At 37.5% G+C, this 14,252-nt stretch overlaps 1 protein-coding gene across 4 annotated transcripts in view; it reads left to right on the forward strand.

The window, feature by feature from the left end:
* VAMP4 (vesicle associated membrane protein 4) overlaps positions 1-13,641 on the forward strand; it is a 35,580-nt gene extending 21,939 nt beyond the window's left edge. For all 4 annotated transcript variants that reach the window (XM_081298151.1, XM_081298150.1, XM_081298149.1 and 1 more), the window contains 4 exons: positions 3,463-3,563; positions 4,607-4,686; positions 7,481-7,532; positions 9,905-13,641. In XM_081298151.1, coding sequence (XP_081154277.1) covers positions 3,463-3,563; positions 4,607-4,686; positions 7,481-7,532; positions 9,905-9,933 — 262 coding nt within the window. In that variant the 3' untranslated portion in view covers positions 9,934-13,641. The remainder of the gene's footprint in view (positions 1-3,462; positions 3,564-4,606; positions 4,687-7,480; positions 7,533-9,904) is intronic.
* The last annotated feature ends 611 nt before the right edge of the window (positions 13,642-14,252 follow it).

A 14,252-nucleotide genomic window follows, 5' to 3' on the forward strand; every position in this document is an offset into this window, starting at 1 on the left:
AATATCCCCATTAGAGATGTGTTACATTGTACCATGTTCTTGAGGTACAATTCCTAGGTTTATGATAATCTAAGAATTAATCTAGAATTTTATGGATTCTTTCCCAGTTCATCTGTGTGCCTGTTATCTGTGGAGTCTTTTGCTTATGGAGCCTCTGGGACTTTAGGTTTTGTTTTTAAAACAAAATTGTGTAGTATAGGTATGTAAATATCCGTAATAACAATAATCTGATCCTGTGGAGAAGCAGTAGTACATTGTGTCCACTCCTGTCCTGCCACACTGTCTTACTTTGGCCTATTGACTATCATTGCTTGTTTTAAATGGGGGGAAAAAAAAAACTACCTGGAAGTTTCAAGATTGGCCCATGGTGAACATTGGATTAGCTTCCATTTCATAGTTAAATGAAGGGCTCTGTAATCACTGCTTTGTTTCTTTCAAGTAACTAGGTATGCCTTGCAGGATTCGTACTTAAATTACGCACTTATTCAGCAAACATTTATTGAATGTTTATTTATAAACATGTATTGACTACCCCAAGCACCCCTGTAGGTACTGTGGTTGTTAGGTAAATGGACAAAATAGGCAAGGTCTCTGCATTCTTTGAGCTTACCTTCTAGTGGGGAGAGGTATGTAAGTAAGTAGGTACATGCACTTACTGTTAAATGCTGTAAATAAAACAGTAATGGGATTGAGCAGGCTGTTTGAATGAGGTGCCTTCATTGTACATTTGAACATAAATTCTTTGAGGAACAGAATTAATGTTTTGTTATTTGTTGTTTTCCGAGTTTCTAAAACAGTACATAATAGGTGCTCATTAATTATTTGTTGAGTAAATTGATTCATTGTGTAAGTACGCCATTGTTAATAAGATACACATCTTCAGCCCTCTGCTTAGATACTTAGGAGTTGCCTCAAGACATCTTAGAGATTGGGGTGGGGGGGTTAGATCTGTTTGGGCAGATGAGAATTCTGCATATCCCTGCTTGGTTGAACTTCAGTCTTACATCCTTCAGTGGGTTATAGTGTGGGAGGCACAGAGCTCTGAGAAGCTGGATGCTCCTGAACACTGTGTGTAGATAATCAGTGGGTCACACAACACTTATCACATGGGAGGGAGGTGGTCATCAGGCGTAGAGAGTTCTTTCCAATCCACCTGTGTCTAAATGGGCCTTCGTTGTATTTTTAAAGTAAATGTTTTGAAGAAATGTTTGTGTTAGGCAAAGGGAAGAACTCTTAAAAATTACACATGACCATGCCTCACCCCCATTTTTTTCAGTTAGTTTGGAGGATAGAGGGGGGTAGACAGAAGAGAAGTGTTTTGTGAAAGTTTTTCAGAAGTTCCCCAGGTGGAAAACTGATTATTCTTATGTAGAATGGGACTAGATCCTTATCACCCTGCACAAAAATCAACTCAAACTAGATAAAAAACCTCGGAGTTAGAACAGAAACTACCTAACTTCTAGAAGCAAACGTAAAGTCAACACTCCAGCACATAGGCACAGGCAATGACTTTCTCAATAGGACCTCTAAAGCTCAGGAAACGATGCCAAGAGTTAATAAATGAGATACCATCAAATTAAAAGCTTCTGCACAGCAAAGGAAATAAGAAAATGAAAGAGAAACCACAGAATGGCAGAAAAAGCTTTGCTACCTACTCTTCTGACAGGATTAATATTCAGAATATAAGAAACACTCAAAAAACTTAACACCTACACACACACACATACGCGGACAAATGAATTAAACAGATAACCCTCACAAGAAGAAATACAAATGGCCAACAAACTTGAAAAAAGTTCAGCATCATAAAAATTAGGGAAATGTAAATCAAAACTACACTAGGATTTCATCTCACTGCAGTCAGAATGGCAATCATCAATAATACAGTAATGTTAGAGAGGACATGGAGAAATGGAACACTTATATACTGTTGGTGGCATTGTAAGTTAGTACAGCCACTATGGAAATCAGTATGATGTTCCTCAAGAAACTAGAAACAGAGCCACCACATGACCCAACTATACCACTCTTCAGTATTGATGCTGAAGAATTTAAGTCAGTGTACTATAGTGATGGATGCATACCCATGTTTATAGCAGTACAATTCACAATAGTCAAACTATGGAACCAGCCTAGATGTCCACCAGTAGATAAATGGGTAAATAAAAATGTTGTTTTATTCAGCCAGAAAGAATGAAATTTATGTAATTTGTTAGAAAATGTTCTAATTCCTAGGTTTTTTATCTAGTTTGAGTTGACTTTTGTGCAGGGTGATAAGGATCTAGTCTCATTCTACATATTGTTAGGCAAAATAAACCAAACTAAAAAAGTCAATTGTCATGTTTTCTCTCCTATGTGGAAGCAGGAGAGAAAAGGTGGGGGAAATCGTTGAGGGCAGGGGATCTCATGAAAATGGAAGAGCGATCAGGAGATTGGAGGAAGGAGACCAGGGGAAGGAAAATGACACTGGGCAAATTATATTGTTATAGTGTATGCATGTACTAATATGTAATAACAAATCTTACGTACAACTATAATGCACCAATTTTTTAAAAATGATGGGAAGAAAGTTCCCATTCTCCAACTAGAAACACAATTGCATGTCCGCATTTAAATATGCATATATAATACTTGTTTAGTTGCCAATTATCTAGTGCACTTCAAAAAATTTTTGTGAGTTATAAGAGCCATAGGTTTCTCCTTTTAAATATTTCATTGTCATGACTTATTTCATAAATTAAGATAATGCTTTCTCTAGTGTTTAAGTGCTGAGTGACAGTAGTTGAGGATCCTTAAAGTTAACTTTTAAGTTGGGTTTTCACTGAACAGTCTTAAATTTGGTTAGAGTAGGCCCCTGTCACCTAATATAAAGGAGGAAAAATTTTTTTGTTTTGAAGAGACACAAAGAAATTGTCTTTTTTGCTTTCTGGTGAGTGCTTCAGAAAGTTCCTGGGTGTTCACAGTTATCTTAACCCTGTTAACGTTTTAGAGAACTGATGAGCAGTGAAGTGTTACATTCACTGGGCAACAGTGTCCCCTAGGGTACACCTTACATTTCCATTTTGGAAACTTCTAACACACCTGGGCAAACACCTTTGTCAGCCGTGAAACACAGCAAAGGTAGGTTATGATTGTGTCCGAATGTTGCTTCAGCAGAACATGAAACCTTATTTGAAAGCTGTTTGACTAAGTTTTGCGGTTAATGAGCATTCTGACAGTACATTTAATCTGCTTGTAGGTTACATTATTAGAGGCAGGACTAAAGTAAACTCTCAGTTAAATATTACCTTAATTTATATCATTTTGTTTTTAATTACTTGAGTACTCAAGGCCACAGAGGGAAGAACATTGCTTACGTATATTTTATAGTTTAATCTCTTAGAATGTGCTATTCTCTGTTGTTTAATAAAAGTTTCAAAACTGTAAACATTCTTAAAAGATATATATCTTTTTTTAAACTAGTGTTCAGAATCAAGTGGATGAAGTTATCGATGTCATGCAAGAAAATATTACAAAGGTAATTGAAAGAGGGGAGAGACTAGATGAACTACAGGACAAATCAGGTACAGATACTTCATATTTCTTGATATTATTGATCTGTTTTACCAATTTTTGTCTTCCTTCTCTTGTCTAGCCAGCATTTAGGAATTTTGGCTTAGGAAATTAGTATTTGATTCTTAGATGTATGACCTGTATAGTTTAATTTTCACTCCCTTTATTTGAATCCTCTTATTGTATTATTTCCTTACTGTTCAGTGGAGAATTTAAAATTCTTATTGAAGTATGAAGAGTAGAACTACGTTTTCCTTTTGCCCCATTATGTGGATATGCTTTATGTTTCTCATGATCTCAAGACATAAAGGTCTGTACTAACAGTTCCTGGCACTCACTAGGCACTCAGATACTGTTTGATGACTAGCAGAATATCTGGTAACTTACGAGTTCTCTGGTAACTTAGTGTCAGTCTTTGCGCTTCTAACAGTTCCTGGCACACGTTAGTCCCTCACATTGTTTGAATGGTGAACAACTGAATACCTGATTAATTCTCGACAGACTTGCTTGACCAAAAGACTTGCTTGACCAAGAGAGTTGCTTAATTGCTTTAAAAGTTCATAACATTTTCTTTCAAAATCAGTTTTCTAAAAATCTTAACTTTCTTCACTTGTAATTTTTTCTTAGCAGTGTACCAAGTTTTTGTTGTTGTTTTGTTATGATTTTTCTGGTTCTAGGGATTGAACCTGGGGCCTTATGCATGCAAAGCAGGTGGGTGCTCTACCACTGAGCTATACCCAGTGCCCAGTATTTGTTTTTTTAAGGACTATTTTCTCACCAGCATTTATAAGTTTTTGTAATATGCATCCAGCCCCTGGGAATGCGTCTCTCATATCACAGTGAAAATGAATTGAGCTAACTGACCTGCAGCTGTGTTTTGCTTTTTAGTTTTAACTAGGGAGAATGGTGGAATTTGTGGGTGGAGGATGTTTTCATGCTTAAGAGGGAACAAATTTACAGAAGTAGAAATTAATATTTTCTTGTCTTTGTGTGACTAGATAAAAGAATCCTGTTATGTCGTTTAATCCTTCTCTCCATCCTCTGTGTGATATAGAAAGCTTATCGGATAATGCAACTGCTTTTAGCAACAGAGCCAAACAACTTCGAAGGCAAATGTGGTGGCGTGGATGCAAAGTAAGTGAATCAGAAGACACTGGGTAGACTGGCTAGACTCTCAAGGGGCAGTCCACGACAGGAAGGAAAGGGGCCTGTATAGGATGGGCTCTGTGAGGACAGGGGCTGTAACCGTCTTGCTTATTATTGTTACATCTCCTGAACCTGGGTATGGAAGGAGCTGGGTAAATATTTGTTGAATTAATGAATTCTTTTGGGGCAAGAATCAAGGAATCAAGTAGTCCCTAAAAGAATGTTTTTAAAGGGGTTTATCAGGCCAGACGTGGTGGTACACTCCTGTAATCCTAGCAGCTCGGAAGGTGGAGCAGGAGGATCCCAAGTTCAAAGCCAGCCTCAGCAAAAGTGAGGTGCTAAGCAACTCGGACCCCGACTCTAAATAAAATACAAAATAGAGCTAAGGATGTGGCTCAGTTGACCAAGTGCCCCTGTGTTCAATCCCCAGTACCACCCCCCCGAAAAAGTGGTGTTTTTCAAAATCTCTTACAGCAAATGGAATTAAGAAAAATCCCATATCCCTCATTATTCCAGAGAAATAAGGAAATTTTCTTAAACGTTCAGCCATGTCCTGGGAAGCAGCTTGAGACTAGAAGTCCAACAACCTGTTTTGTTTCCAGTTCTTCCACTTAACAAGCATGACCCCTTTGACCCCAGCACCTTACCTGTAAGGGACACTGATGACTTATTCTTCAATGGGACTGATGAGCATGGCCATGACTTCCTCCCTCCATGAATAAACAAATAACATAAATAATAACAAAATTTTAACAAGTTAAAAAAACTGGAATCACTATATGCTACTATATTCCTGCAGAACATTTTATGGAAATGAATTTACCTCATAGTCAAGAATGGCTAGTAATCAGAAAACTCTTGTTCATTCAGGTGTTTAAAAATCAGTACCAATATTTTCATTTAAATTTTTTCAAAAGTTAATTAAGTCTAGCTTTATATTAACAGGGCAAAACAATGTGCATTTTGGGCAAAGTGGAAAAACTACCATAAAAGTCCAGAAATTTTTCAGGTTAAATAAAGGATTAAAGAACTTTAGTTTGGGGCTGGGGTTGTAGCTCACAGGTAGAGTGTTTGCGTAGCGCATGTGAGGTACTGGATTCAATCCTTAGCACCACATAAAAGTAAATAAATAAATTATTGTGTCCATCTTCAATTTAAAAACATATTTTTTAAAAAAAGAACTTTAGTTTTTAGTATAATGTGGGCCCTACTGAAAATATAGCTCCTATTTCCGTTAGTTCTGAGTCTGTTTCTACTTTTTTTGATTATTATTATAATGAATAATTTTTATAGGACTGATCTCCAAATTGCTGAACCACTAGTTGTGGTCTAGTCAGTTGTCAGTTAACTCCAATAAGAAGGGGCCATCCTAGTGTGTGTGAATAAAATCCACAGGAACTGCCCTGGGTCATTTTGTTAACTGTCATGAATGGAATGCCATAGACATGTCACCATTAATTCTACTTTTAGAAACATTAATTATCACTGTTTCTATTTGTGATACTCATTAGATTTTTATCTGTTTATAATAACTGGGTGTCTTCTTTCTGAATGAACCATTTTTAATCAACTATTTATAAAAATGATGAAAATAAATAATTTTCAGCAGTGAATTGAAATTTATAATTTATGCATTTTAGGATTAAATGATGAACACGACAGTTTTATATAGAAAGATAACATAAACTTCAAGTGTCAAGTAGCTGACAGGAAACTGATTTAAGATTTCTTCTCTTGGGGCTGGGGATGTGGCTCAACTGGTAGCGCACTCGCCTGGAGTGCGTGCGGCCCGGGTTCGATCCTCAGCACCACATACCAACAAAGATGTTGTGTCCGCCGAGAACCAAAAAATAAATATTAAAAATAAAATTCTCTCCTCTCTCTCTCTCTAAAAAAAAAAAATTTAAAAAAAAAAAAGATTTCTTCTCTTGAATATAAAACTGATTCCAAATAATCTTAGGCAACTTACTAAGTGAGGCTGTTTGTGACAAATCCAAAATATATTCCTTGAGATGGAAATTAAGGCACCATGAAGAAAGAGGGAAGAGAACACTAACATTGTTCTCCTGTACTTTCAGAATATGTACTATAAATATGCTGCTTTTCAGAATTCCAGTTACCCACAGCCAGCTGTGGTCCAAAAATGTTAAAAATTGTCTCAACTCTTTCAAGAGAGAGACTGAATTCCCCTGACTTTTACTACAAATATATTGTTATAGTTCTGTTTTATTATTAGTTGTTAATCTCTTACTGTACTAATTTGTAAACTTTATCTTAGGTATTCATGTTTAGGGAAAAACATAATATAATATATATAGGATTGGGTACTCTCCATGGTTTCGGGTGTCCATTGGGATCACATTCATAAGAACATATTCCCCTCCATCAGAGAAGATCTCTGTGTATTGACTGCCCGTGCTAACCGTCACATCCTGACACTTGGACAGAGTTGCTATCATATATTTTTCCTGGCCTCAGAGACAAATATGTGAAACATAGACAGAGGGTCCAGATCCACGAAGGTGTTACTGTATAGCCTTGAATGGCATAAAGTCCAGTGAGGCAAAGCACTTGGGTTTGGGGGGACTCAAAATATTATTTATGAAAGAATGCAAAGCAGCCGTCAAGTTCATATGAGAAACAAATTGAAACCTTTCAAGGAATGTACCTGTTCATTAATGAGTTAGAGTAACATGGCAGATAGCAGAACAGATAGTCCTTACTTTAGGCTTTATAAATGAGTCAGACAATGTCTTTCATGTGTCTTTTTTGTGTGTTGTAGATAAAAGCCATCATGGCTTTGGTTGCTGCCATCCTTTTGCTAGTGATTATCAGTAAGTATTTACTGGATTGTTACTTCTTGGGGTTATTATGTGTTTGGGAGGTCATTTAATTCCCTTTTAATTATTTTCAGTTAACCTAGAATGTAATGTCAGGACTGAATGACTTGCTTAACTAAGTCAGGAGCCCTTATCTATGATCTTTAAAATGTTGTAATGTGTTTGTGAAATTTTTTGAGAATATGCAGATGTACATTTCTACAGGGAAAGAGGCAGATTCTCAAAAGGAAGCCCTCTCTGACCTCTCATCACCACTCCCAAATAAGGGCTAAGTGACTTGTTCAAGGCCAGGACTGGCTCCTGTTCACTGAGGATGAAATCTTCATCTTCTGTTTATTGTTAGCTTCCAGGTGCGTCGGTTAGCAGCCAGCATGTTGTTTTAGAAGGACAGATCCAGTGAAATTCTCTAGATGATGTGTCTTTAGTTTTATTTGGTTGTGGATTTGAACTGAACTACAGTCCTTAAAACATAACTCCTTTATTTCCTTTTTTCCTTAATATTACTTTTTAAAATCAACTCATTTTTAGTATCTGAGTTTCTTTAAGCCCTCTTTACCCATGTTCACAGAGATTTTATTAAGTAGGTCTTGAAAGTGCCTCAGAATAATCATGTGAAAATGTTTATGAGGTTATTTTTTGTTACTAAGAAAAGTTGTCTCATCTGGCCTGGTGGCGCAGACCTGTAATCCCAGCTGAGGAGGGAGGCTGAGGCAGGAAGATCAAGTTCAAAGCCTCAACAATTTAGGCCCTTAGCAACTTAGTGAGACCCTGTCTCAAGATAAAAAGGGATGAGGACATAGGTCATTGGTAAAGTGCCTGGGGTTCAATCCCCAGGATCAAAAAAGAGAAGTACAGTTGTCTGTTTAGTTGTAGGTTTTCAGTTTGTGAAATAAGATAGAACTTATTTCTGATCCCCAAATCACTACTGGTGTTGCTCTTACAGTCATTAGCAGATGCTTTCTTTGAATCTCCTGCATGCAGGTTTCCAACTGAGGTCAGACAAAGCCATCTCTGCCCCCTCCTTTCAGCTCTTTTACATAAATAAGTAGGCTTTCTATAGTCTACAAATCCCTGTTTTTCCCTTTTTTGTACTTTTGGTGATTTCCTAGTTTTCAATGCCCGTGGCCACAGTTCTCCAGTGTCCTCTAATGCAGTAAAGTTTAGGAAGGCCAGGCTGTGCCCGAAGAGAAAGCCATGTGTTGGGCAGGCTTTGTTCAGCATGAGCTGGTGCTGTCAGCCTTGAGTTCAGTGTCATTTGAACCAAAAGTACATATTAAATGTCTTTAAACAGAAACACAGAAAACAGGGTTATGTATTAATTGGTTGACAAGAATGGGTTCCTTAAAGGAAAGAAATTAAACAGACTTAGAAGATGAAGGGAAGAAGGCACAGGCACACAGTTTTGGAAAAAGAAGACTAGACCTATACTGAAGATAGGAAGAAGACAATGAACTGCTATGAAGGCTTCCTAACAGAGAAAGAAAATTTCTTTTGTTGTTAATCTAGTTGTTAAAAGGGGTAGCTGTAACTTTCCTAGGTTAATATACCACAGTGGATCTAAGCATCAGGTACATCCACAAGAAATTAATTTTTAAAATGCTATGGTTAAATGGTAGAAAGATTAGTAGAGGAAAGGGAACAGAAGATGGGAGAGGGAAGGAGAAGGGGAGGTACCGGGAGGCTGAACTGGAACAAGACATATTCCATGTTTTCACAATTACGTCAAAATGGATTCTACGGTCATATATAACTAAAAAGAATGAATAAAAAGACAGGGGTAGCTACAAAAAAAAAAAGAATGTCCTAGCCAGAGGCTCATGAGAACTTGGGACTGTGTTTTCCCTAGGAGCTGTGATTCGTATTCACGAATTTAGTGTTTATGGTAACTTCATAGAACTCTATATCACTGTATCAAATAACAAGATCAACCACATATGGTGTCAAAGTGGAAAATAAGGAATAGCGTAAAGAAGAAAATAATCTTACCATACAGAGATAGCTACTCATTAATAAAACTGTTGTGTAGTTTCTAGTCTTTTCCTATTATATATAAACATGTTTTTCAGAAACTAAGATCATATTGTATATATTTCTTAATAAATATATTATGAACATTTTCTCATGTTATTAAATATGTTTATAATATTTTGGCAGTGACATGCTGTTATGCCATAATTTGATCAAAATGCCTGTGTTAGATATTTGAGTTATTTTGTGATATTCTCGTATTTTTTTTTCTTGTTTTTAAGTTGTATAAAGTCGAGCCCTTGTTACCCCTTTCTAAAAGTAGACATAACTACATTTAGGAATATTGCTTCTATATGAATCTGATTTTGACTTCTTTTTTCATTTTCTTTCTCTTACAGTTCTTATAGTTGTGAAGTACCATACTTGATTTGATGACAGAGATCTTCATTAAACAAGATCTGGGACAATAATAATTAAAAGATTGCTGTATAATTTAAATGGAATATATGTATATAACTTTCAAAACTTCTTTTCCAAGAAACTAAGAGTCAAGTATCACTTCAAATTGGAACATTGAGAATGTTCAGTTAACTGCTTCCTTTCTAACAAAATGTGCTTATGATAATTATGTTTAACACAAAGATAACTTTACGTTGCTATATTCCAAGGTCTAATTTGAAACTAGATACTTGCCAGTTTATTATTTGTGTATATAGTTAAATACTGATGGCAGTGTTTCATACCAGTGTTTTAGTGGCACAAGGACTTGTATTATTGCATGGAGATGGGGTCAGTCTGGGGTCAGGAAGCCTGTGTAGCATACCAGACTATTAAGCTAAGAGATGCACAACCACAACATTTGCAAGAATATCATTCTTTTCATTTTACGGTTGCTTTGAAGCAGTTTCCACATATTTATGGGTGTAACAAAAGCTAAATGTTGTCAATGTTTCTGCCTTCAGCTATAACTAAGAACATTCCAGTAAACCCACTTCTAATTGTACAAGGGAATGGATTATAGAAATGGGAAATTCAAACAGAAAAAAGGCCTAGTATGGCACCATAATCTGGAGACAATAAAATTATTGGAGAATATTGTTGACATGTTTGAAAGTGACCAGTACTCATAGCTACCAGTTGTGGTCTAGTCAGTTGTCAATTAACTCCAATAAGAAGGGACCAGTCCTAGTGTGTGTGAATAAAATCCACAGGTAACTTTTTCCTTAATTTCACTTTGGTTAGTAGTTTTTCTCTTTGACTTCAACCTTTTTGCCTGAAATGCTAAGGTGGGCCCAGTCAGCTGTTCGGATTTCCTGTCTGTGTTCTGATCCTCCTCACAGGAGCAGATGTTGCACAGTCTAGTCAGAAGAGCCGACAGGAGTGAGTAGTAAAACTTGGGGGCGCAGGCCCTTCTGTAGACGACCAGTCAGCAGCCTAACGCTACGGGGTCACCGTTAATCTCAGCCTGTTTTTATAATGATAAAGTACATTAATTTAAAAATGCACCAACCTCCTTGTACTGTTCAAACAAGTGAAGATGCAGAATAAGCGTGTTAGGAGGAAGCATTGTGATAAAACCAGGTTCTTCAGGAACTTGTGCACATGGACATCCTAGGTTGGAGGGGGCAGAAATAGGCTCCTGGAATTCACCGATATTTAAGAGAGTTAATGAACAATCCAGTTTAACAGATTCATTTCTTTGATCATTTTAATTTAACATGTCCAAAACATAGAATTTGAATGTGTTTGCTTGATTAATTCTACATTATTTGTACCAAGAGGCAAAATGTTCTATTTAGAATAGAAAGAAATTTGGAGAAAGTGGGTCAAAAAATACTTAGGACACTTAAATTATGAAGATCTAAATAGCTAAATTTTATAATGTGCTTGAAGCATTGGAAGAGATCTAGGCCTTACATACTGAGGGTGAAGTTTCTGGTGTCCGTCTCCTTCTCTGGGTGTCAGTTATACAAATAGCATCTGAACTGCTAGTAAATCCTGTGACAAAGGAGGGTATGCAAAAAAAATGAGCACTTTTAGACTTTCAGTAGCTAATAGTTCAGGAATGGAAATGTTTTAACTGAATTGGCAGAATCAATCCTGATGTATGTATGTATTTTATTTAGATTGGAACAGACTTATAAATGGTTAATTTTCCGTTAGTTGGTGTGGAAATCTGGTTTCTTTAAAATATATATTGGCAAAGATGAAGATTATTTCTTAAAGACTCCACATTTCTAGTGTTTCTCTTAGTAAAAGTCTGCCACTTTCAAAGACATAATTATTTAAAAAGTAAAATTATTTTTAAAATTTTTAATCATAAAAATAAAGGAACTATTTATATGGCATTATTGTACATATGCAGTTGTGTTTGTATTTAAATATATTGCTGCTGGGAATACTGGAGGTGGACAGGTGACTCTGGGAACTTTGCAGTAGTGGTGGCTTGGTTCACAGCTTATCATTTTGTCTGTCCTGGTGTTGATTAATCCTGAGACCCTTAAACGGGCTGGCACTTTTGTGATATTATTGTGGTAACACTGGAGACAGCCATTTTAAGATCAAGAAGCAGAGTGGTTCACATTGATGCCACACCTACGTCATTCCTCCCTTAATCACTCTTTTTCTCATTTAGCTCAGATCATCCTGCACTGGAAAAAATGAAGTTTACCTCCAAAACTGTCAGAATTTAACAACAGTGAAGAGAACACAGAAATTCAAATAGCTTTGTAAATAGTGGTTGGTACTGGGTGAAATCAGGTCACTGTTTTTATGTGTGAAACTTGCCCTCGTGACTTGTGTTTAACTGCAGAGACCTCGTCTTGCAGCAGTTTTGAGGTTATAATACTAACTGGTCCTCCTCCTGATTGTTACAGTAATACAGGTGGGCTTTTGCTCCTCTCTTCTAACAAAGCTCACTAGAAGATGCCCTGAGATGTTATAAACGGGGAGATTTCTTTATTAAAGGGAAGTTCAATATCAAAGCTAGAACATTGCCTACAACGGAGGGAGGCTAACTAGTACACCCTCGCGATAGCTCCCTGTGGACTCCTGCTGGTGTAGTCTTTCTGTGCATTTCTGTACGCTGCGTTAGGAAATTATAATGTTGCCATTCTTATTACACAAATTGGCATCTTTGAGTCCTGTGTGGCATGCGGGTGTCCTGTGGCTGCTTCTGCGAGCATGGACTGAGGTCTCTGTTGCCAGCACCTTCTTAGCGGGCTCCATGTGCTGTCACCACCCTGGCTCTGTGTCCACATCTGGAGCTACACTGTGGTGAAAGTATGCAGGAACATGTGCCACTAGGTGTCTCTAATTGTGTCGTGTCAGAGTATCGCTCAGTCCAGAGGTGTTCTGTTCGTCTAATTTTGTCTTCACGTGAAAATGATCTTGGGGCTGTGACCGGGGAGTCAGTGTGAATCAGCATGAACACATTTGAGAACGCTGTGTGGTGTTGACATCAGTGCAGGAAATTGCCACAAAGCAATTTAAAGACACCGTGGCTCATCAGAGACTGACAGGTGCTGGACACCTTGATCCCTACGTAGTTGTTTTTTTTCATGCCATAGACAAACTGGCACCAGCCCTTAGATGCAGGGTATGGGAGGGGTTTTTTTGGTTTTTGTTTTGTTTTTGAGATGGAGTCTTGCTGTGTTGCCCACACAGAGTAGCCAGGACTGTAGGCATGTGCCACCATACCTGGCTTTTTAAGTTTAATGTTAGTCTTACTCAATCTTTGTTTTTGTTTTTCCTGTCCCCCCACCCAAAAAAAGTCAATTAGAATGAGGGATATGGACATAAACTCTTTGATTCTGAGTGTGAGGAACACATGGGTAGACCTGGTTTTAGGGGAATACACATAAGCTGGAGAGCAAGGACTGCACCATGCTCCCGTGTCTCCCCAGCTCCCTGCACAGAGCTGCATGCTTGGCAGGGGCTAGATAAGTGTGCACTGCTTGAAAGTCACAAAAACTCTGGGCTGGGGATGTGGCTCAAGCGGTAGCGCGCTCGCCTGGCATGGGTGCGGCCCGGGTTCGATCCTCAGCACCACATACAAACAAAGATGTTGTGTCCGCCGAGAACTAAAAAATAAATATTAAAAATTCTCTCTCTCTCTCTCTCTCTCTCTCTCTCTCTCTCTCTCTCTCTCTCTCCTCTCTCACTCTCTCTTAAAAAAAAAAAAAGGCAAAGCACTCTCGCTTTAAAAAAAAAAAAAAAGTCACAAAAACTCCAGTGTAAGAGCCGACTGTGACACTGTTCCCTGGAGAGGGGACATGGTTGACAAAACAGTGGGACCTTCAGCTTTACCTAGAGAGAATAGTTCTTACACTAACTCAGTATAGAAAATTCTGATTTTACAATATGCATTAGGTTCTTTTCATTTGAAGAGGTCATGAAATCAAGTCACATATTAATTACTGTATGGCTACAAAGTAAATTGCATAAATCAGAGATTTTAGTCAGTAAAATGTCAAAAAACAAACTGAGAAAATTCAAGCACTTGATTTTATGTCTTGGGTATATGTCTTCTTTTTACCTTCCACCTTCCTTCACTCAACTGTTTGCTAAGTGCCTTTGACATTTTAGATGTATGCTGGGAGTTGACAAATGTAAACGTCGTGTGCCCTGTTCTTCAGCTTCTTGATTCCTTATAACCATTTTTTACCAGTGTTGCCAAGTTTGGTCCTTTGTGTGCATATAAGATATGTATTTGTAGCCTCTCCGTAGTAAACAGTGAAATAAACT

This window comes from Spermophilus citellus (genome assembly GCF_964194105.1).
Source record: "Spermophilus citellus genome assembly, chromosome: 6".
Lineage (NCBI taxonomy): Eukaryota > Metazoa > Chordata > Mammalia > Rodentia > Sciuridae > Spermophilus > Spermophilus citellus.